General features: G+C 41.1%; 1 protein-coding gene across 10 annotated transcripts in view; it reads right to left on the reverse strand.

The window, feature by feature from the left end:
• ADAMTSL3 (ADAMTS like 3) overlaps positions 1-27,220 on the reverse strand; it is a 262,575-nt gene that overhangs the window by 75,900 nt on the left and 159,455 nt on the right. For all 10 annotated transcript variants that reach the window (XR_010590971.1, XR_006173311.2, XM_042845687.2 and 7 more), the window contains 3 exons: positions 14,657-14,731; positions 5,583-5,740; positions 1,699-1,810 (listed from right to left, as the gene is read on the reverse strand). Coding sequence is in view for 8 of the 10 variants with exons in the window: in XM_042845687.2 (XP_042701621.2) it covers positions 1,699-1,810; positions 5,583-5,740; positions 14,657-14,731 (345 nt within the window). In the remaining 2 variants the exon portion in view is untranslated. The remainder of the gene's footprint in view (positions 1-1,698; positions 1,811-5,582; positions 5,741-14,656; positions 14,732-27,220) is intronic.

Raw genomic sequence — 27,220 nt, forward strand, 5'->3', positions numbered from 1 at the left:
TTGCAATTCTACTTCTTGGATGATAGCATCCCACAGGATTACCATTCACATTTCCAATGAGAGTCATGTCTCAGAGGGCCAAAAATCTTCAGAGATAGAGGAGTTTCCCACCATGACTCCAGCTAGAGACATGAGACCTAGAAATAGTAATCGTGAGTGTACGTTATTTCCATTTTTATGGTGGGGAAACTGAGGCACAAAGAGATGTTGTGACTGGTTTGAGACAGCTGGGAAGAGAACCAGACTCTTCACTTGACAAGGCTCTCTTATTTTTTAAAAAGCAAACACACATGAGCCATTCTTTGAAAAACAGCATTTTAATGGGTCCTGCAATAGTGGAGTAATTATTTAGATTATTTTGCTTTTTTTAGTCCACATGAATAATACTAGTGTGTTCTCTAAGAGAATGAGTAAAGGAACATTATTATCAGACTCCCCCTGGAGAACTTCCGTGTCAGATGAATCTGCACCAGTGTAAAGCAGGTATAGGCAGTATAATCATTTCCTATGCCAACTGCTTCTCCAACCACCACCTCTGCATCAGGAGAAGATAGGACATCACAAGTGCAGGGCTGAGGCAGAAGGGGGGTATGGTGGAACTGAGCTGCTCTATCTTAATCTCCTGGTTGTATAAACTCTAGAGTTTAAACCAGCAGTGGAAGTTGGAGTAGACCCCCCTGACTTTTACCAGGACCAACCAGCTGGGGTTCAGAGTGCCCTACGGGGGTCACTGTAGCTACTCCTGTCTACCTCATCTGCTTGTAGTGGAGAATCAGGGGCAAAGCAAATAAAATTGTAGTCAAGTGAATAAGCTTTAAAAGTGGATCTTAAACACTATGCCATTTCTTTTGCATCACTCCATTTCTATCCCTTACTCTTTCCTCTTTCCCAGCTTTTTGTCTATGATGTTCCGGTCTTTCCAGGTGGCTCCACTAGAAACTCTGATGTTACCTTTGACCCTCAACTTCCTTTCTCCATACACGTCTCATGTTGGTAAATATTAGAAATTTTACCTTCTAAACACTTCACATATCCACAAGTTTCATACTTTTGATACAGCAAAAATACTGCCCATGTGCTTAGGAACTTACCTCTATTTCTGCAAAGATGAGTATGCTAGTTTGTCAAAAATCCTCTCTTTGGCCACTTCACTTGGTCCAATACCATGTACCAAGTCTACAATTTTTTGCCTCATTGTTCACCTACCTCATCTCTTTTCTTCACTCCATTGACTTTCCTATCTATTAGCACTGCTCTAACATTCTCACTCTAACATTTAAATCTATAGCCAGAAATGCCTCCTTCCTCCCTTCTCTCTCAATCTCTGTCTTCCCATTTGATCTCTTTGTTCATCTTCCTGCGATCTTCATACTGCAATCCATTCTCTCTCACTTCTAGCCCCACATCACTTGGACTCTCCCCTCTTTATTTTTCTGGATCTCTTTCTCATAAGGTAATTCATTAGAGGTACACACTGACATTCAATAGTATGTAAAACAATTAAATATGACTAATATGTTTTTATTAACTGCAGATATTACCCTTGTACTCGGTCACTTATTTAGCTGACCAACCACTAACGTGCAAAGCAGCATAAACTTATTTAATTGATTTCAAAAACAACCCTGTATGAAAATTATAAATCAGCCATTTATAATCCGGCGTTGTAAACACTCCTGAGCCCCAGCCATTACTTACCTCCTCCACATGTTACAGTACACGGGAAGAACTCTGTCTGTCGCCATTGATGACTGATGGGTTGATAGAAAAAGAATTGAACCACACTGTCTTTTGGGGCAGTATACCTGGTCTAAAGAGATTTCCATTACAACACATTTGTATACTGTATGCCAATATTCATGACATTTCACAACATAACTCATAGGTAATCATAATGCAGAGAGCTATATGGCAATAGGCAGAAAACCACACAGAAATCTGGAGCAATACAAACAGAAGTTTCTAATAATAAAACATTTGTATGTTGCCTTTTTCAAATTATTCTCCTGTAATTATGTAACAGTGCTGAGAAGTCCCTCTGGTGATTTTTCTTCCCTTGCTGGCAAAGCTCCTGGAAGTGCCCCGCTGCTTTATAATACTATATGCTAAATTTTCAAAATTCCATAGGGAATATATGGATCTAGAACTTGAACTGAGTACAGGGCATACAGATTCATGTTCAGATAAGACATGGGTCAAATTGGATGTGCACACAATATCTGAGGTGTACAATATTGTGCATTAGTGTATTTCTATGCCATGCAAAACCAATGGCTTGCATCGAAGTGGAGTTATGACATAGGATCATTTGGCTGTGGTGTTGTTGTAGCCGTATTGGTTCCAGGATATGAGAGAGAGACCTGAAGAAGAGTTCTGTGGTGCTTGAAACCCTGTCTCTTTCATGAACAGAAGTTGGTCCCATAAAAGATACTACCTTGTAAGATCATTTGTTTTCAATGGAAAAAACGAGGAGTACCTTCCCTTGGGTACAGGCAAATTATTGATATTTTTGTGCATGTTTAATAGCTGCATATTGTCAGCCTGTGACCTGGGCAGATCAATAACTAATAACCAGGTATGATCAGTACTTGGATGGGCAATTCCAAAGGGTACATCTGTGCTTGATAAAAGACCCACGGCATGGCTGTGGGTGTCCTGCGTCAGCTGACTTGGGCTTGCAGGGCTCAGACTGTGGGGCTATAAAACTGCACAAGGTGGAAGCCCGCACATCTACACTGCAATTTTTAGGCCACACTCTGCAAGCTCAAATCAGCTGACCCACGCTGTGAGAATTGGTATGGGGGTTTTTATTTCAATGTAAACATACCCGAAGGGAAACCTAGGGTGCTGCCGAAAGTGAGGCTGTTGATTCAGGAGGTGGTAATCTTCCCTTTGATTTAACGCTGAACCAATGCTACATCATTTTGCCAGGGAGCATTGTAACACTATCCTTTGGATGAAATGTAAAACAGAGATCCTGGTTGGTTGGGTCAGTAATGATCCCATGGTGCTTTTCGCTACAGTAAGGCTGTTAGCCCAAGAGTCTGGCCAAATTTCAGTTTGGCTAGTTATAGTCTGCCCATCTAAATTACCTCAGCAGCTTTAATTAGACAGAATTTCTACTTCTCTTTGCCTCCTAAATTCTGTTGTTGTGTTGCTGCATGCTGTAAAACAGCTTCCACTTTCTACCCTAAAGGAGGTGAAAGGACTTCTATATATAATTTGTACTGTACTTTGGTATCTTGGGGATGAAGTGTGGCCTATAAATGTAAGACATTATTTATAAATTAAAACATGACAGGCTCCAGTCATTCACTTTAGCTACCAAAAGCTTTTCTCAGGCTGCATTAGAAAGATCAGAATGCTGAGTCCTATCTAGGCCTATATGCACACAGGAATAATACCCTCAGAATCTTCACAAACAGATGAAAGTGTCAAGCTAATAAGAGTCAGGCTTTGTCACCAATGGTGAGAGCTAAATTATCTATACCCATGTTAGCAACACTCTTATTTGAAAAGTAGCTTTAAAAAAAAATCACAATTTCTTTCTGCTGTCAAGGATGGAGGCTGGGAAATTTCAGTGCAGGGTCCCTGACTTCCCTTGCATGATCCACCAAAGACAGAGTTGAAAAATCTTCAGAGCCTGGGAGAAGGCACATCTTTCAGATTAGACATTTGTTTGATTATGGATGGTTCCTGGGGAAAAATCTTATAATTTTTATGTTAGTGGATAGTTTAATATAAACTGTTTGGTTTTTTTAAGAGGTGCATATGCCATTGTGATTAGTGCGTAAAAAAACATAGTAATAACAATAAAAATAATTGGAAGCCATAAATGAACTGTATTAAAGCTTAGTAATTTTGCTTCCCCCCTGGGAGTTACGTGTTATGCACATATAACTTTTGGCATCTTCTTCAAATAAAACATTATTTTAAACTCAGAAAGGCATTTCATTCCTTATAGATATTACCCAAAAGGGGAGAGAAAATTTTCAGGAACCAATTAACCAATGGCAACTTATACAGAAATTATTTGAGGGTGTAGTGAAAGAAAACAATTCAGGAAAAAAATTTTTTTACAGTATATCTTAAATTTGGAATGTTTTAATAATTAGGGAGACAAGGTGAGTGAGGTAATATCTTTTATTAACTTCACCCACCTTGTCTCGCTAATATCCTGGGATAAACATGGCTACAACACCACCGCATACCATTAATAATTAGGATAATTTACCTTGCAATTAACTCAACCTAGACAAGCATAGAGCTCAAACCACTATAGAGAGGAAATGTTTAGAAATGCTAATAACTTCCATTTTCAAAACGGGCAATTAAAATCAGAGTCCATGACTAAAAATACAGACTCATGTGTTTGAGCATACCAAATAAGAATGTACAAATAATGTGTGCGCAAATATGCATGTACACTTATCACCATCTTCATATTCCCCTGATTGAACCAATATTTACAATAAGGCATGCTTTCACCCAGTGCACAAATGCACATAGAATATTCTTTACACACTTAGTTCCTGTAGGAAAAACCTTGCCCACACTCCTAAAAATGTAGTCTTTAATCTCCTGATTTGCACCTACCTGAACTTGTAAATCTGATGATCCTGGGAATCTTCAGACACAAAATTCAGTCTCTTAAGAGAATGAGGCTAGGATTGTTTCATATTATTTTGGGGAGGGGAAACTCACCTATCCTGGGGTTTCTTTATTAACTTGAAACTCATATCAGGATCACTGGAGGTTTTGTTAAGAGTTACAACCATTCCAGGGCTGTAACATGGCTTTGAAATGAAATCATGTGAATTTCACCAGTTTCAAGTGAATTTCACTTTGATAATTCAAATTTATTCAAACTTTTACATTTAAAACAAAAACTAAGATGTGTGCTCCCTTCTCTTCCCTTCACTTGTGAGATAAACAGGTCCTAGAAAGCTAAAAAGATTAGCGCCAACTAGCCTGCCTCTTCCAGTTCATCTCAATCTTGCCTTTCTGATATCTGTTGCACCATTCAATCCCCCCTTTTAATACACATATATCTACTTTTAAGATAGAGCACTAAATTTACCACCAAAGTGAATGCCAGAACAAGAGTTTACAGCAGCTTATACCATTGTAAATAATGGTGAAGAGCCTTAGAAATGGACAAGGTTCCTATAATGACTGGAAGAAATTGGTTGCATCTTTCCTTGTGTGAAAACTGTGTAAAATCCTTCATGATTCTCAGTGGCTTATTCAAAGCTGATAAGGTTCTGACTCTGTAATCCAATCAGGTTTGTGCACACAGACTGCTGCACTTACGCAGACCTCCACTGAAGTCAATGGAAATGAGTACAAGAGTGTGCCCATATGGATCTGACTGATGTATCAAGGCCATAGTTCAGTGGTATATGCAGTGGTCCATTAGAACATACATATAAAGAACAAGGGAATATACAAATTGCCTTGTAACTATGGCACAGTTTCATACACTTAAGTATAACATGTTCACTCTCCTTTACTTTAAATTCCAATATACTTCAAATATATTGGCAGACACAGCTTACAGCATGCCTAAACACATATCCTACCTTGATAATGAAATCTGCTCCCAGAGGTCCTTGAATCTTTATAGTTTCTCTATCTGAACTCTTCTGAAATTCAACAGTTGTGTTTTCTATGACAAATATTCCAGGGACATTAAAGCTGTGTTCTCCCTGGTCTCCTTGTAGTGTCTTTGACTCAATAACTAACAAAGAAACCATATAATTTAATTAGTCAAACAGAGTATATTTTTTATTTTCAAGTAAGTCAGAAAGCAATTTGAACAAATCATGACTTGCAAGAAGTAGCAGGGTTTGTGCATAGGAAAACTGCATGAGCAGAGAACACTTCAGCTTTTGTATTGTAGGATGATATATACATTCATGAAGTAGTTCGCTCAGCATTCTTTGGACACAATAACTATCTGCCTGATCACACTACTCTTTTACATGGGATATAAAGAGAAGTACTGCTAATACCATTTAACCCAAATCAATTGCCTCAATATTATGTATCAAGCAATAGATTCAGTATGACAAACTGCAGGTGTTGATACACGCATTTATTTCTTGAAGTTCCCACTACCAATGGACAACCACCTCAATATCTTTATCCTTCTAAGCATCTGGAAGCCATAACGTAATTCTGAATATTTACTATGTTGACAAAGAGTTAGGTGAGTAGGGATGTCATATTCTTGGAATAGGTGATGATGAAAACCTTTCCATTGCTATTTTGCATTCCTTAGAAACAGAGTAGGCTACAATTTCCAAAAGATAGAAAAAACTTAGTATGGGATAACCTCCCACATATCGACTGCCCTATGTTGTCCGAAATTGAATGAAGACGATATTAAGGAAGGAAAACCTCTGGGCACTCCATAACATGGTATGTGCCCAGTGCTGAAAGGCAATATTGAATGCATGCGTTGGAATGAGGGGTTGGTTACAGTCTTATTGAAGGGGTGTTTCGGAGTAAGGCATGGTCTACGCACAGATTTTGTACTGCATAACTGTGTCGGTTATGGGAGTGATTTGTAATGAAATAGTTATACCAGAACAACCCCTAGCATTGATGCAGTTATACTAGTTTAAGGTGCCTTATATCAGTAAAGTTTATTCCTCTTCCCATACAGGAATAGCTATATCAATGTAAGAACATTTATACCTTTATAACTATGTCAAGGGATCTCAGTCATTTCTCCCGACTATCTTTTTTTAAATGACTTTGGATTGATCACCTCTCATTTTTCTCTGTCCAAAGTGCCAACTTCTCTCCTTCACTCCCAACATTTTAAAGGATAAAGCAATTATTTTGCAACATAGAAATTTGTGTTTTTTCAAGAAATATGCATAGGACAATTAATGTTTGTAAACCACATTTTTTGTCACATATTTGTACATTTGATGGAGTGCCTGTTTCTTTTCTTTAGTGACCTAAGTTTACTGGTGAAAGTAGGCCCTTAGCCAGGCTAGAAGGGTCCTGACAAAAGCATCTTTTCAGTCCAGTTATGACAGAGTGAAAGAAGTAGTCATAGGAAAGAGCAAATTGGTGGATACTAAATGTTTAAGGGAAAAGAAAAGGCAATTGTTTAATGAGGAGTAACTGAATTTATATAATTCACTCCTCAGCACTCATGAGTTGGTTTATCAACCAATTGAATAATTAAGAGTATCAGCAGCAAAGGGACTATGGGTCAGTGTAGTTGAGGAACTGGCTTTATAATCTCTGACACTGTATGGATTCTGTGAAGTGTCTCCCATAATGCCTTGTGAAGGTGCTACTAGAAGCCCAAGATAGAGTCTTCCAAAATATCTAGGAAGAAGGCATTTGCAAAAATCTGGATAAGGTACAGTGGGCCAAATTCATCACTGGTACACTGAAAGAGTGGAGTTAGAACAGGGAAGAATTTGGCTCACTGCATCTAGGCAGCACCGGTTATTAGTTATTGGACTGCCCAGATCACAGGCAGGCTGACTATATGCAGCTATTAAAAGTAAAATAAAAATATTTGCTTAAGGGATATAATTAATTTGTTAGATTTCTTTAAAAAGAATTGACATAATTTAAATAGCTTTTTGAGCCATTCTAAGTCTTAATGAGATAATAGAATCTGCCCTTTTGGGGACTTGGTGGACATGCAAACAAAACTTCAAGCCTTAATTTGAAATAGATGTTAAATTCTATGTTTACTTTGGGGGTTAGCAGATATATTTTATATGATAAAAATTAACCCTTTAAAATAATATTTTAAAAGGTCTCTTGGTGACAAGAGCCTATACCCTTCAAGAAAAGATGTAGTTTATATGGCACAGTAAATACACTAACCCTTCCCAATCTGGAGCCTTGGATTAAAATCCTGAATAAATCCCAAGAGGAAATGAGTGTGGAGAAATTAACCTACTCCTTAATTTACCTAGTTAAAAAAAAAAACCTATGATTCATAGCCATTTTCAAATTCTGTTTTAGAATGACCTGGAATGCAGTGGTGTCTAGGTTAGTACATGAAGTACATAGAACTGTGTAAGGAGGTTTTTTTAAATCAGAGACTGCCTATGGCATGACTGATGCCCACAAGTCATACAAAAATGGCAAAAAAAAGTGATGGATAATAAGAAGGAGACTTTACAAAATACATACCTATGTTCAAGAGGGATCAAAGGTAACCTGTTAAGGCACTTTAGAATATTACCAGATCCAAGCATTTTGGTTTGTTTTCTTCAATATGGCTATAGATAGGGTCTGGATCCTGCTCCCATTGAAGTGGTTTGAGTTTTGCCATTTACTTCAAAAGGAGCAGGAGCAGGCCCTTAATTCCTAATCCCATTACTGAAATAAGATCCAAGGGTGTTAAATTACTCTCAGAGACTGTACAGGAGCAAGGAAAACTGAAATTATGCTAAACTTGCCTTAAAATACAGGGTTATATTAAATTAGATTTTAAAAGGTTAGTCTAAAATACTGGCAATTTTACAGATTGTGGAATTTTGATGGCTATCTAGGCACAAGGCAGGAAAGTGTAGTCATTTGGTGCAATAAATTCTATACTGTATCATACAATAAAACTTTTCATTACGGTACTTATTATACTCAAATTATTTAAAAAGAGTTACTATTTTGCTCATACTTACCCGGATCATGTGACCCAACACTGTCTCAGAGGAATTTCCTGCAGAAGCCAAACTTCTAAAACCAAGCTAGGAGTTGACTAATAGGCTAGCTGTAAATTTCAACTTAATTTCTGTGGCAGTGATGCTCTTGGACTGTTAACACTAGAGAATTACCTAGATCATAAATAAAAGTAAGGAAAATGGCTATTGGACACTCCTTTTCGTGTAAGAGATGCATTCCTGAAGCAGCCTCTGTCATTTTCTAATCTCTTTTTAGACACAAAAGTAGCTTGTTGTATCCCTAACCAAAAAAGGAGACATACAGTTGTCACTTTAGAAGAAGCAGTCATTTCCTTGAACAATTACAGGTGTAAAACTGTGTAAAATCTGTATTAATCTAACTAGTGCCCACCAAATGCTTTCTAAAGATTGTCTTCTACTCTTCTAATGGATAGAACAGTGAGGGGATCCTGTACATACTTTGATAGAAATTTCAGTAAAAGAAACTCCTCCAAAAAATAATTCCAGCATGGTTATGGGTTGGAAATGTAGCATGAAGTCGAATATAATTACTTTTTTGATGGCGCTCAAAAGAATCAGAAATTAAAATGCCCCATTTTCTAAGCAATTACAACCAGGAACAGATCAGAAATAACCACAGAGAGAGCAACAAATATTTTATAGTACTTTAACTCTTATTTTAGTTTCTCTCGCATGTCTTTTCCCTTCTATTATTTTTATTTGAATATTTTTCCTATAATTTCGTGAAAACACTGTGTGCCACAGGCTTCAGAGAGACTGGTACATTTTGAGGTTCACTTCTGCTAAGAAAAAGACAAAAAATGATTTATGGGCAGCAGTGACTTTTTTATTTTACAGGAACTGAGTACATGGCTACAATAGAGAAATTCATTAAGGGAAATTGCTGAGCACTTGCAACTCCAGATCTAGTCAATGGGAACTGCAGGTGTTTAGCACCTCTCAGAATTTGGCCCTATAAGAGCACGAAAAAAGACACCTGAGTATCAGAGAAGGGAGCGAGACACTTGAAGGTTAATCCATCCCGGGAGCTGAGCCAAATCGAGATGTTAACATTTCCAATCTCTAAGCTTTTCTTAATAAAGTAATTAAACAAAATTTACAAAAAAGGTCAAACTGAGAATACTGGCTAGGAACTGACAATCTGAAAATACAGTGGGTCAAATTCATCCTTGGTGCAATGCCAGCACGTGTAATTAAAGTCTACAGAGCTACACCAGGGAGGAATTCAATGTGTTTAACAATTTGTAAGATACAGCTGTGCAGAGACAGTCTGTATTTCAGGGAGAGATCTCTGCTGAACTTAGAACCAGCTACTCAGATTTTCCAAGGAAATGTGTAACCGAGTGAGACGAAGAACTGTTCCACAGCACAATAGATAACCTTTGCTGCAATATATTCTCACTCAGCCTAAGCCACTGCCTGTCATCTTAAGCGTCCCATACCGAGTAAAATCAAACAACTGACATGTAACATTATAAAGTTACTTTTGAAAATACATAGGTAAAATACTGAGGATTTTTTTTCTTTTGTGCAGGCTATCATCTAGGCATCTGGAAATATCTACAAATAACCTTCCAGGGGGCTTCAGCAAATGGTTCTCTGAAAAAAAAAATATTTAGACTAACCCTACTTTTACCACTCACATCTAGAGAGCTGTACGTATATATATATATATATAAATTTACTACCCACACAGACCTGGATTGGGAACCCTTTATTCCTATTGGGAAACAATTACCTACCCAAGAGCTCCCACTGATTAAATGCAGTAAGTAACTGCTAGCTGAGAAAGGAGTCCACAGCCTGGCCCCCGGGGAATGGTAGGAAAAGAGTTCACCAAACACTCACCCAGAACTCAAAAGAACTCTGAGCCCTGTGCTCCTGCAGAAGTGAGAAGCTATACCTCCAGAGCATGCTCCCCAGCCCTGACCCGTGGAAGCCTTTCGGGATGGGGAACGGAGCGTTCCAACTTCACCGAGTCAGATGGGGTAGGAAACCCAGCTGGGCTCCTACAGATTCTCTCCTTGACACACCCCTGAGGAAAGCAGACCAAGTTTATACAGGCCAAGGCTGAGTTAACCTGTTTTGGTGCCTTCAGGGTTATCAGCTATGCTGAGGACCCAGGGCTCTATTATCTTGTGCTGTTTTCCCCTTCACAACGTAGAACCTCTCTTTCCAGAGGGGAATTTGTGGTTGAGGGATCCCTTGGAAAAAATGGATCCAGAGGCAGGCTGCAGCCCATAGGGCTCAGCAGCACAGGAGTCAGTACTGCTCAGCAACTCTGCAGTGGCTTGGGACGTTCACTAGGAAGCCCTGTGTGATCTCCCATCTTCTGCGTAGATATTGGGAGAATATGTTGGTTAAATGGGGGGGAATCCATAGGAGATAGCTATTCCATGCCCAGCGTAAGAATGTGCAGGACATTCTACATGTTAAATTCATGCATAGATTATTCTCACACAGGGGAAAATGAGACCCTGGAATAAAAGCAGTTATTCTTTTCCAATTATAAACTGCATGCTACTTCTTTTAATACTAGCCAAGAAGAAAAACAAGTATTTGTCTGTATGGCCAAATACTTAATAGCTCAACTAATGCAAGTAGCATCATCTAAAATAGAAATTCACATAAGGGGAAAAAGATACAGCTTCTTTCAGTTTCTTCTAGTTAAGCTCACTCTCCCAAAGTTCATGAACTCAGTTATCTAGCATTAGCCACTTGTAAAAATATTAGCTTCTGGTTTTCCTGTTTCTTCTGCAGGAGGATTATTTTCAGAGGACTCTGTCTTACTTTTGATTCTAAAGCTTTTTAAATAACTATTAGAAAACCCATAATTTATTCCAAAACAAAACACTTTGTTTCATAAACTAATTAGGTACAAAGTGACAATGCTGTTGCCTGTTGCATTATTCACAAAACGCAGGCATTAAAAAGCGAGACTATGAGAACTGTAAGCTCCCAGGGACAGGGACTAGGATTTCTTATGTGTTAGTAAAGAGACTAGCGTAATGGAGCCCCCTCCTGATTGCTTAATAATATATCATACATCTTAAACTGTCCACAAAATACACAAAAAAAGTGGAATCTTTCCAGCATGCTTAAATACTGACAAAACCAATTTTGTGGAGCACTTCTTTGTTTGGAATCTGCTACCTGCTACATGAAAGACCAAATTTAAATTTATGAATCACCATGACAGCTGTGCTATTCTGGGACAATGCAGATCACAGAGACCAGGATGAAACAGGTGAAAGCTGGGACATAACATTCTCTGTCAAGGAGACCCAGATGTGGAACTATCTTCCAGAGGAGATCAGAGAAATACAAAGTCTGATCATCTTTATGAAATACTGCAAAGCCTTCTTCTCTGAGAAAGTCTTTCCACCATAAGTGGCTATCACAATTCAAAACCCCCTTTTATTCCCAAACCTCTCACAATTCTTTTCCTCTCCCCTCTCTGCACAAAAATGTACCCCTAAACGGGAGAAATGCCAGACTCTATGAAGTCCACTAGAAACATGACTACTGCTATTGATGTTACATAGAAGGTGCTCAGATACTCCGACATGGGTGCCAATAAAACTGTGAGAAAGAGAGAGAATCTACCCCAAAACAAACTAACAAGAGAGCCTCTAACAACCAGAACAGTGTCTGGTATTTTAAATAAGTCTTCCTAAATTCTGCCCATAACTATGCCAACACACTCTCACTGAAGTCAATGGAGTTGCATGAGAATAACAGAGTAGCATTTGGCTCTGTCATTAAATGACCTTTACAACATCAGCACACTTCAGTCACAGGAGGAGGTCAGGCAGATTGTCCAGTAGTACATTTCCATGTGTCTCTACTGTTAAGATTTGACCACAGAGTGAGAAAAATTGTTGTTTCTGCCCAGCACTCACTTTTTTTCACTTTTGTCATTTTTAAGATTATAGGTTAAATGAATTTGGAGTGTGAAATGAATGTGTCTGACTCCTCCCAGATTTGCAGAGGGATTGGTTGGGGAGAGGGTAAGAGGAAAAAAGGAGCCTCTCTTAAGCATTCTACCCCAAGGGTATGTCTGCAGCTGGGGGTGCGCTTCTCAGCATGAGTAGACAGACACAGGCTAGCTCTACTGGAGCTAGCGTGCTAAAAATAGCAACGTAGTTGGGGAACATTGGCTCCACTGGATTCATTGAAGCTGAGGCAACAATCATCTCCCTTCTACAAGTACTAATAATTAAAACAGGCTAAAACAAAGTCAGAGAACGATAGTTCTGCTATGAACTAATCATGACCACTGCTTTAAATAGCTCTTGCAACATTTTTTAAAAGCAATATCATTTATGTTGATAGAAGTTTCTCTTTTGTAGACAATTAGTATGGGAGGAAGAATAGCTTATTTTATACATTCATGGAACCTTTCAATGTTACACTCAGGGGTTACATTAATGTTATCAGCTTCAAATTTAAACCTAATGTCATTCAAAGTTCTTTTAAATAAAATCATGATGACATTGTCTTAGAAGAAACGTAGGATACATGGAGGCAAAATATGTTTCATTCTCGCTGTTTACACTTCTCACAGCAATAAAAGTCCTTTTTATCATCATGATTCAGACTAATAGCCCTAAAATATTTTAATTTCACTAATAAAATATTGTTTGAAATATCAGATTTAAAAGTTTATTTCATTGTCTATGAGGATGTTCACACTTTCCATTTAAATGATAAGTTCTATATGTAAAAACTGCTCATTAGTAAGGAAATGAATTCTAAGTAATAACCACAAACATAACCAAGAGCCACTGGAAAACATTTGGAAATAAATGCTTCACAAAGGCACCAAACTGTTGATGAAAGGTGGGAAAGACACACAGATTTTACACATCCAATAGCTAGAGAGGAAGTACCACACACCTGCATCAACTGTTTGCGGAACCTGTTGAGGCCGGTGGTGAAAGAGGGACAGTCACAATAGCAAGTGAGGGAGACACTCACCAAGGGACAATAGGTAGCTTCTCCTCCTGGGAATCTCTGGCACCCACTGGCCCACTGCGGGAGAGGGTGCTTCCCATTTCCCAGGATTAAACCCGGCACGGGAGCCACATGGAGCCTCCTTTGGCTTTGTTCCAGCATTGGCTTTTTGTAGGTTACTTTACTAATTTTCTTTGCATCCTTTAACTTTGCTCAGACTTTGTTTTTTTCATTTATTTATTTTACTGAGCAGCAGATTTAGGGATTGATTTCTGTGACACTGCTCATACACTTAAGAGTTAAGCATGTGCATAAGTGCTTTGATGAATCAAGGGAAGAAAGTTTAACACCTTTAGCAGGATCAAGCCCTCAAAACTCCATGGTCAGTCATTCTTTGGCCTCTATACTAAAACTGCCAAGAGAGGTATCTATTAATCCCAGTTGTAATAATGGTAGGTTTTGTAACACAAATCCACGGGGAACTAGACTGAGACCACATTACTCATTTCACACAGGCCATGGAACCCATTTTGGGTCATTATCAGCCTTGTCTGGATTTGAACTGGTTACTTGGTGTCTAAGTCCAATTACCAGTTCTCTCTCTCTCAAAGATCTGTAAATAGTGCCTATCACTGGTGTATATACGTATTGCTGATCTAAAGCCCATTCAGTCCTCCACTGAACATAGTTTTGATGGAAGGTTTTCCAAGTCTCGTGAATAGTGTACTTTATTTTAGATACTCTATACAAGAATTCTTGTACAGTTCAGCATTATAAAGAAACCATAACTACACATATATTCATACCATTGTGATTTTTAAACCAACTTCTTTGAAAACAAGCCAAAATCAATGTAATGTTAATATTCTGTACGAACAGTTTGGGTTGAAAATTAAAAACAGGAAGAGGAATCAAGGCTTTGATCTTGCCAAAACACTTGAAGTTTGGATGCACTCAGATAAAAGGTTCTGGTTTTATTCTCTGCCTAGTAATATATAAAAAATGGTTCATACCAAAGTGTGCTGGTCCTTTCAGTGTAAGTCTCACACTGCGGCTCCCATGAGGTATAGCAATCACAATTTCTTCCCCTAGGAAAATTAAGAAACTGTTTTAGAAATGATCTTGCACCAGGGAATTATCACATCACGTAACTAGACTGAAAACTGTCAAATGTGTCTCAGAAAATATTTAACAGGTTCCACAATTTTTCTATTAAAATAATATGTTATTTTATTAAGTATAATACACCAAGTCTGTTTGGTAAGCTATGCAGCTATTAAGACCTACATATGGACGTGTAAATCTTTCCTGCTATTGGTAAATTATTTTCTATTAACAAAAACAACTAAAATGTCAGTAGTACATTAGGTGCATATTTATACTTTGTTGTCCTAGTTTTATTTCCTAATCACTGGACAGACTTAGCAAATCCCTTAAGTAGTGTTTCCCCTTGCAATCCCCCAGTACCTCCAGCTGTTCAGTTTCATTTTGCCCACACCTCATTTCCTAGAGCAGGTCACAACTTTAATAAGTGGCAGGATTTACAGGAAATAAATCATCTACATAACACTAACCCTTAACCAATTACAGACCAGTTAAGAGCAAATTATAACAAAGTCTGCTTGTAACTTACAATATAAGATTATTCCTTCCAGGAACGGTCCCAAGTTAAAACTATAAACCAAACCAGCATCAAACAGGACAATCCAACAACAAAAAAGCTTTTGCTTGCCTGAAATACCCCTTAACAATAATCATACTTAACTTATATATAACTATTTTTATCTGTAGATCTCGGAGTGCTTTACAAGGGTGGGTGGGTATTACTGCCTCCATTTTATAGATGGGCATCCTGAGACTTAGCCAAGGTCCAATGGCAAATCAATGGAGAAGCCAACAGACCCTGGGGTCTAATGATTCTGGATACAGGGCCTCTCCACTCCATCATGTGCCATACCCTCGGAAGGGGGAAGAGTTAGTGTGCAAAAGGGATCAGCATTATCCGGAGTTCTAAATCCCCATAGGTTCTGGAGGGGAGGGGGTTGATGCCACAGAGACCTGACAGACCCTTGACCTTGCCCCTTCCCACATCCATCATGTTCCAACCCAAACGTCATAAAGCTGCAAACCCAATTCTCCACATATCAACCACATTGGCCAATATCTACACAGAGACACTCTCTGCAGGCATATCCCATACAGGTTAATCTGTATTTGAAATTACCTAACAATAACACCCAGGTGCTATTAGGTTGCCTCGAAGTAGGTTACTACATCCGAAGTCCATGAAGAAATGTAGAGAGAGAGATGGACGATAAGATTAATCCTACTTTCATTTAATTCAATAGGAAGTTTGCCATTTGATTCAATGTAAACATCATCAGCCCCTTGGAAAGTTAAAAATAATGTAGCTGAGGCTAAAGGAATGGTGAAAATCTGATAAGGCTTCCTAGCCCGGTGCCTTGAGAAACCAAAAAAACAAAACCAACAAAAATATAACTTTTCTTTTTCTCACTGGCAGTGCAAAAGAAGAACAAATCCTACAAAGTAATCACAAAACCATGAACATAATGGAGGATAAACACATTTTACATTTCTCCTAGCAAACTGCCCTGGTATTGCCAAGTACCCATAGGAACAGTAAAGTCTCATATTCAATCACTTGATTCTGTAGGTAAGTCTATCCTTATGCTATGTGTTTGTTGTGGTGGATTTCACTGTAGTGGGTTCAAGACAGTAACCGTAACCTATTAACTGAAGTTTAGCAATACATTGCTTCAGAAATACTCGTACAATATTTTGAGAATATTTGGGTTATAATTTTTAACTAAAATAGTTGAAGAATTCTTTCTTTCCATGTGAAACAAGGCCTTTTTACAGTAGATGCTAAATTATCAGCTTCTGGTTTACCTCTCCTTAGCATAAGTATAAAATACTGCCAAATGTTCAGGATACTTCAAACAAACACTACAATTATTTTCTTCTGAAATAATCACCTTCTTACATTACAGTTTTTATATTTCCAATCTCTAGGAAAGTTATTTAAATATAACCATTTATTTTAGACATAATGAAATGTGATCCTTGTTAATTTCATATATAAGTATTCCATCAGCATGCAAAATACTACAGTCAGAACCATAACACAGCTAAGGAGACCTGGAAAACACATTAACTACTCAGCCACTTAATATCTCTTTGCTTCTTGGTTTTTCATCAGCTGAATTGCAATCAATAGCCAAAAGGTAATGAATGACTATTCCTTTAAGTACAATGAAATAACTGCTGAATTCGGGACTAGTCATTATGATGATACAAATAATAAACAAATAATAATAAGTGCCCTCCAGCATTAGAGACAAGACAGGTTTCCAGGGGCCTGTCTGACCCCACTTAATCAATGACTCTACCTCTCCTTGTAAGCCAAACAGACCCTGGCCAGGGCACACAGCCTCTAAGAAGGGTTTGATCCTGGAGAGCACTGAGCACCCTGAGCCATTGGTTTCAGTGAGACTTTGGGCCCAATCTGTGAAGTGCCTCAAAGTGGCAAATTTGTAGGGTTGTGTGGTAGGGGTGACTGTAACTCTGGTCTGTAACAGGCTCAAAAGAGAGCCTGGGGACCCTAGAAAGGAGGATACCTGGTTAGTCAGAGACCTAGCAAATCACAGCCTGAGGGAACCAGGACGGGGTAGATGAGAGGTGCTTGCAACCCAAAGGGGAGAGAAGCAGCAAGGAAGAGCTGCCAGGAGTTACTTGGCAGGGGGCTGAGTTTGGAAGCAGAGCTGTTACTGAGTTGCTGGTGAGGAGCTTGGAGGAAGCTGTTGGTAAAAACTAACCAAAGCTGGGGACCGCTGCTGAGCAGGAGGCTTGGGCAGTGGCCACCAGGCAAAGGGGAAGATCCAGCTTGGTCAGAAGAAGCCAAGTCTGGAAGCAAGAGGGTTGTTGCAGAAGGGTGGATCCCCTGACCAGGGGTATGACTCCCAGGCAGGGAGGTTTGGGGGAGTGGAACCATGCAGGATGAGGAGGCCTAAAGCCCTGGGTGAACGGCAGCAGGAAGACTGGTCAATCTCAATCAGGGAGGCCTAGAGAGTGAGGCCCTGGATCAGGGGCCAAAGGAACTGAGAACAAGAGCTGCTATTGATTCTTGCTGGTGATGTCTGTGGAAAGAGGAACAGGAAAAAGGTTTCTTTACTGTGGCTACTGGAAGTTGGTTTTACTACAAGGTTTGGAGGAAGTATTGCACTGGTGTATGTGAATAAATTATGCCCAGAGGTGGGCTTTGTATCAGACACAAAGAAACCATGTTCCTTTGCATTGGCTGTGGAAAGGGGAAACTGAGACAGGTATGCTTGTCATGCTGCGGCCTGCCAGAGGAGGGTGCTCCAGGCAAGGCCACCCTATGACTTCTACCATTCTTCCCCCACTTCACTAGTCTAGTTCAATCTTAGTAGTCCTGAAAGCTCCCGTTTCACATTCCTTCAGCAGAATCTCTGACATATTCCACACTCGCTGCAATGTTCCCTAGTAGGCCCAAAGTTCTGGTGGGGGTGCGAAGTTTGCTATCATGCTATTTGGTAAGGCTGGCACCACAACACGATTTTCCTTGCCTCATGGGAGACAAAGTGGGTATGTACAACAATGTGTCTGGACCAGCCCGGGCCACTAATGTTGCTCAGAACAATATTTCCAGCTGCGAAAGAAAAACTCAGGAGTTTGAAAAATGGGACACACCCAGAGGCAATGATGAGCTGAGACAGCATTCAGAAACTCAGGCAAATGGTCATTCTTACCAGTACAGAGGCAAATTTCAGGATGAGCAACAAGGACAATCGGTGTTTCTGTGGCAAATGAAGGGAAAGAACATGATGCTGATCATCCGCTGCTTCTCTACTGGGCCTGAGCTACACATGGGTATCACTAGGCCAAGCGTAATGCTTGTATGCACAAACAGGGCTGCTTTTCCTGGTGTTGGGAGCCTTCCTACACCAGTGGTTGCCCTGTATCCAGCCAACAAATGAATTAGTCAGAGAAAGCCCTCAGGAAATGGGCAGTTTCTAATTGGCTTCCCAATTCATATTATGATCATGGACAATAATGCTGGCAAGGCATTGCAGTGTGGGCTTTTGGATTGTAAGCTCTCTGGGGACAGGACCATCTTGTGTGTTCTGGGTTTATACAGCACGACATGACTAGGGCCCCTAGGCACAACAGTAACATTAATGACGGAGGGGATGAGGGGAAATGGAAAGAGTTATCCTAGCTAGCTCCACATCAACTGAGCATTCCCCATGCCATGGGAACCCTTAGCTATCCCTGCCTTTAGGGGAGCTTTATATCAGTGCAAAGGGGGCTTAGCATGAGCCAGCCTCTCGCTCCCAATCTAACAATTTAAAAGGTGTCTGGTTCTCCCTGGAAAGTACATGCTCCACATGCTTACTGGAACACGAGCCCTTGTATTGCCAAAGTGGTGTGCAGTGGTTTTTAAATGGCACAGTTCCCATTAAATCAATGGAACTCATACTGTTAAAAGCATACAAACGCCTATAAAAATTTAAGAGGAAGTGGCTACTCCAGGTTCTGTACTTAGAGATTCCAAAACCATTTTTATACTATTTCTATATCTTTGAAGCTTAATTGCTAGCTTTTATCTATAGCTGAAAATCAAATGAGCCAAAAATCATAACACTACCATGCACGAAAGCTGGAAGGAAATGCCTGGCATTAGGTCACCACCGTTCCCATTAAAAACCAAGGCACACATGACTAGCATCTTGTATCTCCTGCCTGAGGCTGCTTATTTTATAGACTCCTGTTTTTTTAAAATCATCCTTATCCTGCATTTTGCTGTGTTGGAGTAATATTCCACCTTCTGTCGTAGCTCAAGGACTGGTCACTCTGCTCTGTCAAATATCTCAAACACACACAAGATTCAGATGCACATAATAAATATGGCACTCACTTTTCAGCGTATTGGATCATTTCAATTTTAGATGACAATTGTGGGAGTTTAGACATTGGATTTCAGAGAGAGCCCCAGAGACAGTAAGATCACACCCAGATTCCTGGGACTGAAAATGGGGGAGCCACATTCCTGAGCCCCCTCTGAAACTGTTATGCAAATACAAGTGAGACTAAAATACATCCTTATCTTCATCAGCTTCCCAATATATGTGATGGAACAATGTAGTCTCTCTCCTGTCTAATTATAAAGCAGACTTACAAAAGGCTCCTAGAATATTCATGCTTTCCTGGAATGCTTTCCAAAGGGAGTTGCATGAAACACTCTTATTACAAACCTTAAGACTGGAGCACAGAAAGGGTGGCATGACACAATGCAACAAAGCTGCTCGATTTAAGTTGGTCCAGCCCAGTATAGTTAAAAGTTAAGTACATTGTGAGTGGAAAAGTGAACTCACTAAAGGCTTGTCTACAGGGGAAGCTAGTGTTGTAAATTTAAAGCACAACAGCTATTTGGCACTAACTCCCTATGTGGACACTCATATTCCACACTAAAAATGCCTTTGTGCCATTGAGCCTAGTCCACTTTAAAGTGTATTAAGCTAAACTGCAAAAGGCTCTCTCAGTGCAAAATAAGAGAGTGTCCACACAGGGAGTTCATGAGTAGCTATTGGACTTTAAAATCACAGCCTAGCTTTTTCACACTAACTTTCTGTGCAGACAAGCCTTAATATTGAAACATTCATGGCAAGTTTTATAAAATAAAAAGGATAATGAATCATTAGGGAGATAAAAAACAGCTGAGACTGCTGCCACTCAACACGATGAAATATCAGTTGCTGACACTTATTCTAAGCTAATGTCCCATCTCCAAGCAGAATCCCCAGAGATGTCCTAGAGTAGGGGATGGGGTAAAATTAGATAAATCATAGGATAGCACCAACATTTAGGAATGCGGTTATATTTGCATAGCCTGCCGCAGAAAGCTAAAGTTATTGTAGCTTTAGGGTACTTGTTAGAATACAGACTTTGAGTCAAACACATATGACTGGTTTAAGGCAAAAATCCAGATGATTCTCATGCTACTTTTGGACAGTGACTAGACTGTCGAATAGTTGCTGAAATTATTAAAAATATTTTTCCTATAAAGGACACTACATAAATGAGACTCCATAACTCCTATGAGCTCATGAATGGAAGCTCTAATGTCACTGGCAATAACTCCACATCAAGTAAGCCATGAATCATGAGCAAGACTGGAACTGGCTGTCAATTGGGTACTGCAGAATACTGACCACTTCTGCAATCTCTCCTCTTTCACATATGTATAATCTTTTACATTTATATAGCATTTTGCAATAATTAGGTAACTATTAATCCCATTTTTCACTAATGGAGAAACTGAGGCAGAGAGAGGTTAAGATACTTGCTGCAAGTCACTGGAAGAGATGGGAACAAACCCCAGGTGTCCCGACTCCCTGTTCCTGCATCCAAGTCTGAGAGAAATAACTATCAAAGGTTTATTTCTTCTATCTTTGTCTTATCAGAACCTGATAAATTTAACAAATGAAAGCATTGCAAGTGTTTGTTTTACTAAACCCTACCTTCATTGTTTAGGGTGTATCTTATTTAAATAGCTCGACAATATGAATATTAAGTATCTTATTGCTATGCACATCCAAACTGTGTATTCCCTATGAAGCCAGTACTTCACCACATCTGTGGTACTATGAAGGTGCGATCTTTGGAGTCAAATGATTTGAACAGCACAGACTGCAAGTATGCTTTCCCCCTCTAGTAGCTCTCTGGATATCTTGAGCTTTTTGTATACTTATAGGTTTTTATAGATCACATTATCCTCCTATGCCAGTGTTTCCCAAACTTGGGACACTGCTTGTGTAGGGAAAGCCCCTGGCAGGCCGGGCCGGTTTGTTTACCTGCCCCATCCGCAGGTTCGGCCGATAGCGGCTCCCACTGGCCGTGGTTTGCTGCTCCATGCCAATGGGAGCTGCTGGAAGCAGCGCAGGCCGAGGGACGTACTGGCCGCCACTTCCAGCAGCTCCCATTGGCCTGGAGCAGCGAACCGTGGCCAGTGGGAGCCACGATTGGCCGAATCTGCAGATGCAGCAGGTAAACAAATCGGCCCAGCCCGCCAGGAGCTTTCCCTACACAAGCGGCGTCCCAAGTTTGGGAAACACTGTCCTATGCTATAAAAACACCTGCAATAATTCCCTGTAACTACAGTATGAAGGCAAAGATAACCCATTTCACAGTATCACTGCCAGTTATGTCAACCAACAAGCAATTTATAGCCAGGCTCTAGCCAGTGACCAGTGCGCACATCACTAGCCCACATTACTGTGCGCTTATTACTGTTATTGTCATCATTTCACTTTCATGTTGCATCTTGTCTTAAATTAGATAGAAAGCTCACTGGGGCAGGGGCCACAACATCCTATGTGTTTGTACAGAGCCTAACACATTAAGGGTGCCTGCACCTGACTGAGGCCTTTGTGTGCTACTATAATAATAATAATTAACAGAAGAAGATAGTCTAATGGAAATATTATATCGCTGTGCAATCATGGCCAACACCACTTGGGACCTTGGTATGGCATGTTGGGGTACCATTATCTTAACCAAAATCAAAACCAAAGATGAGTAAAAAAATGGTCCCTTTGTGGCAGGGTTTAATCCAGTTGCCCTAACCTAAATTCATAGTTGTGTAAGAGCTTCCTATCAGCTCCCATTGCAATAAAATACACTAGCCCCCAGTACTTTCCTAACAACTTTCTCTTGATACAAGCTGTTGCTGGGCGCTATCCAACTTGTTATCAGTCCTGGCTCTCCCCCCTGTATTCTAAGCGATGCCCTAGCTTGGATCACACTTTACTTTGCAGGGGCAGTGATGCCATTACATTAGCAGAGCAAGTTACATGATGCCTTCTACACTGTTCTGATTGTGTCTGATTACCACTCGAGTACATGACATGTCTTTACAGAGGCAAGCTGGACAAATATAGAAGTGTTTGCTTCCCCTCATTGACTTACTTTCTAGACCATATCCTGTTCAGCTTACTTACGTGAGTAGTGCCACTGACTTATGTGGGACTACTCACAAGAACCAGCCATGATTTGGACCTTTATTTTCAGTTCAAGCAATGTATCAGATATTCAGCATAGGCAGACAACTTTTGGTGTAGCTCTTAATTCAAAGACAGGTTATTATTCAGTATTCTTTTTTATTGCTATTTCTAACTGTTTGATAATCACCCATCGGTGCAGTATTATAAATGATACAAGAATAAAGACCACTGATCTGAATGAAAATGAATTATATTATGATATAGCCTTCACATTGAGATTATTAATTATTATTATTAAAAGCTGATCTACAAACAGAATATACAGCATAAATCATACTCAAATAACATAAAACAATGGGTCTCTATAGCATTCTTGCTTTCTGCGGCAAGTAACTAGCTTGGCATGTGAGCACAGGCTCTGAGCCTGCAATGAACTCTGCATAGGTAGATCCTTGCACCCACGGTGAATTTAATTGACACAGGGGTCTGCTTGCACTGACCTCATTGCCTAAGACAGGGGTCGGCAACCTTTGGCACATAGCTCGTCAGGGTAAGCACCCTGGCGGGCCGGGCCAGTTTGTTTACCTGCCACCTCCGCAGGTTTGGCTGATCGGAGCTCCCACTGGCTGCAGTTCGCCGTCCCAGGCCAATGGGGGTGGTGGGAAATGGTGGCCAGTACGTCCTTCGGCCCGCGCCGCTTCCCACCGCTCCCATTGGCCTGGAGCGGTGAACTTTGGCCAGTGGGAGCCGTGATCAGCCGAACCTGCGGACGGGGCAGGTAAACAAACTGGCCCGGCCTGCCAGGGTGCTTAGCCACGTGCCAAAGGTTGCCGACCCCTGGCCTAACACTACAAATGAAATTACTTATTATATACTGAGCTTCTGTACTATACAACACAGAGACACATTTTAAAAACAGGACATACACTGTTGAGTTCGAGATCAAGTTTTGTTTTAGATCTATCAGAAGTATCATCAGCCTCTTTTATAGGGAATTTTAGCTTAGGAGTAAGAATTTTTTCCAGTTAAAATTTGGAACAGAATGACTCAGGCTGTCACTTAAATCAACAAAACTCTTTCACTGATTTTTATGAATAAAGACATACAATTAGCAGCCTGTCAGGCAAATGGATCTCAGGGAAATGAAATGTACAATACACAATGGGACAGCCAATGTTCATAAACCAGAGTTTTCCTACACAAGCCAAGACAGATCAGGAAAGCAAGCAAGTCTCGTAAGTCCAAGAGTAATTCCAAACCAACCAACCAAACGAACTCCCATGAAGAGAAAGTAGTAGACTGTTCTTCCTTCACAGAACTATCGGTGTTTAGAAAAGACTGCATGGATTTCACTCTGTAGAGTTACTGGTTCATTCTCCATTTGGGGAGGGAATAAAGAAGAGAAGAAAACAGCTCATGCATTATACATAATGAACAAGCCTTACATTCTAAAATGTGTTACACACACACACACACACACACTCTTCTTCAGTCAACCACTTACAGAAACACAAAGTTCCTCTGCATAACAGACTACGTAATGAGAGCTGATCAAATGGTACTGAACATCTTTTGTGAGCTACTAAGTGAAATACATAATGAATTCTGGGGCACAATGTTTCCAAGCCAATTATTTGTTTTGTATGAGTCAAGAACTCAAAAGTTAGGAAATGCCAGAATTAATGTTTTCTTAATTTGCCCCCCTTAAGATTATGCATCATGATATTGTGTTTAATTACATTATCACATACTATTTCCCCCCCCCCCAGGTTCCCTTCTTCATTCAGTACACACAATGGACAGTGCTCACTTACTTTGGTTTACTCCTCATTGTTCCATGTCTTATTTGCTGTACAGTAATCAAATCTGCTCTGAAGGAACTCCCTAGGAGGAAATTGATACTTCTGGCATTTTGTAACTTTTGAGTGCTTGAATTTGCAACCTAATTATGCTCCTATAACACAGTTTTTGTATGTTTAATTTCCTATGTTTTTAAAAAAGGAAACTGAAAAAAATTCTACACCCATTAAAAACGCCAATGAAAAGCCCCCATGAAAAACATGTCACGGACCATGAAATCTGGTCTCCCCCCATGAAATCTGGTCTTTTGTGTGCTTTTACCCTATACTATACAGATTTCATGGGGGGAGACCAAAAAGGGAGTTGCAGGGGGGGTAACAAGGTTCTTTTAGGGGGGTTGTGGTATTGCCACCTTACTTCTACACTGCTTTCAGAGCTGGGCAGTCGGAGAGTGGCAGCTGTTGGCCAGGCGTCCAGCTCCAAAGGCAGCTCCTAGCCAGCAGCAGCACAGAAATAAGCGTGGCAATACCATGCCACTTTCACTTCTGCGCTGCTGCCTTCAGAGCTGGGTGGCCAGAGAGAGGCGGCTGCTGGCTGAGGGCCCAGCTCTGCAGACAGCAATGCAGAAGTAAGGGTGGCAATACCATACCATGCCATCCTTACTTCTGTGCGTGTGCTGACGTCAGCTCTGCCTTCCGAGCTGGGCTCACGGCCAGCAGCTGCCACTCTCCAGCTGCCCAGCTCGGAAGGCAGCGCCACTGCCAGCAGCAGCAGCACAGAAGTAAGGGTAGCAGTACCACAATCCTCCCTACAATAACCTTGTGACCCCCCCCCAACTCCTTTTTGGGTCAGGACCCCTACAATTACAACACCATGAAATTTCAGATTTAAATAGCTGAAATCATGACATTTACAAATTTTAAAATCCTATGACCGTGAAATTGACCAAAATGGACCGTGAATTTGACAGGGCACTAATTAGGTGGCATCATATTGATACCCATGTGGGTCATCAGAGGGGTGGAATCTTTAGATCCATTGCACAGACTTCAGTCTTTAAAGGAGTAACTAATTGCAGGACTGTAATAGGCCACCATGCTCCATGTGGAACAGCATGGCGGATGAGATACTTTGCCAGAGGGTTTCACAGATAGCTGCTGACAGAAGAGGAATGGTGAGACTTAGGAATCTTCCATTCCAAGCTCTGGAGGGAAGTGTGCTCTAGTGGGCATGGCATCTTCTGGTCATTTCCTCTAAGCTTAACTCCTTCTGCCTTGTCCTCTTCCCTGACCCAGTCCTGTCTCTTCCTCACACCTGTCTCTTTGTCCCAAGTCCTCTTGCTGATCCAGTCCCAGTCTCCACTCCTCTAGCTTCTCATCCCAGTACTAGTCTCTTTACCAAGCTAGTTCTATTCTTCCCCTCCAGGCTCACTGTCTGATTCCTAGTTTCTCCCCCTTGCCACACCCAGCCCAAGTCTCCTTGTCCAGCCATTCCCAGTTTTTTCCTCCCAACTCTTTGTCCAATCTGTCTCTCCCCTCCCCACCAGTGGCTCACAGTCCTGGCCTCTATCCCCAGACTCCTTATCCAATCTCAGTCTCCCCACCAAACCCTCTGTGGCTCCTTTTCTCAGTCTCTTTGCCCAGCCACCCACAGGTCTCCCCAGCTCCTTGTCAGATCTGTCTCTCCTCCTACACTCCTAGCCCTGTTCTTCCTATTAGTTCATAGTCCCAAGTCTCCTTGTCCACCCAGCCCCAATCTCCCCCTTTCTCCCCGGCTCTACATCAAATCTCATTGTTCTCCCCACAACAAGCCAACTGGGTCCCTGTCCCTCCATATTTCCCTCATAGGCTCCCAGACTTTCCTCTTCCTCCAGGACCCAGGACGAGTTTCTCTCTTCCTTCTTCCGTCCCAGTTTTACTAGACTCCTTGTCCCACTCTACTCCTTTCCCTCCCTCCAGTCTGGCTTTTGTCCCCGGGGGGGCAGGGGAAAGGAGCGGGAGAGGGGTCATTAAGAATACAACAGAGACAGACTTTCTGCTCTCAGTTCCAGTGCCCAGGCCCACCCTGTCCTGGAGCGCCTGGAAGCAGCAATTACAGGGAAAATCCTTCTGATCCACTGCAGCCTTGGGCTGGAGCATGCTAAGGTACTCTGTGGGGCTGGTGCATGCACAGAGGGGTCAGCACTAGATGCTGTGATGGGTGGACAATCAAAGAATTCTCTACTGGGCATGTGCAAATTGCAATTTTTCAATGGCTTGTAAACAGGGCTGTCCCTACCTATTCTGGGGCCATACGCAGCCCCCTGGTGGGGTAGGGGGGGCAGGCCTCCAGGGGGGGCAGGGCTGGCTGGGGGGGGCAGGAGGGAACCACCCCCCAGCACTCACCAGCGGTGCAGCTGGGGCAGGGTTGCTGCACTTCCTGCTACCGGTGAGTGCAGGCCCAGCCTTGCTTCAGTCCTCAGGGGAGTGGGGGTGGGGCTGGAGCGGAGCAGGGGTGGGAAGAGGCGGGGCAGGTGCTGGAGCAGCACGCAGCTGCGTAGGGCACCAGGGAATTTGGTGCCCCAAATTTCCTGGTGCCCTATGCATGCGTACTTTGCATATGGGTAGGGACGGCCCTGCTTGTAAAATGGCCAAATTTGGGCACTTTTTCACAGGGATGGCAAAAGGGATCCCCGATGCAAAGGCCCCCTCTCTGACTTATGTAAAGTCCCTGCTTCAAAGCATGGAGGAACTA

This window comes from Chrysemys picta, chromosome 10 (genome assembly GCF_011386835.1).
Source record: "Chrysemys picta bellii isolate R12L10 chromosome 10, ASM1138683v2, whole genome shotgun sequence".
Lineage (NCBI taxonomy): Eukaryota > Metazoa > Chordata > Testudines > Emydidae > Chrysemys > Chrysemys picta.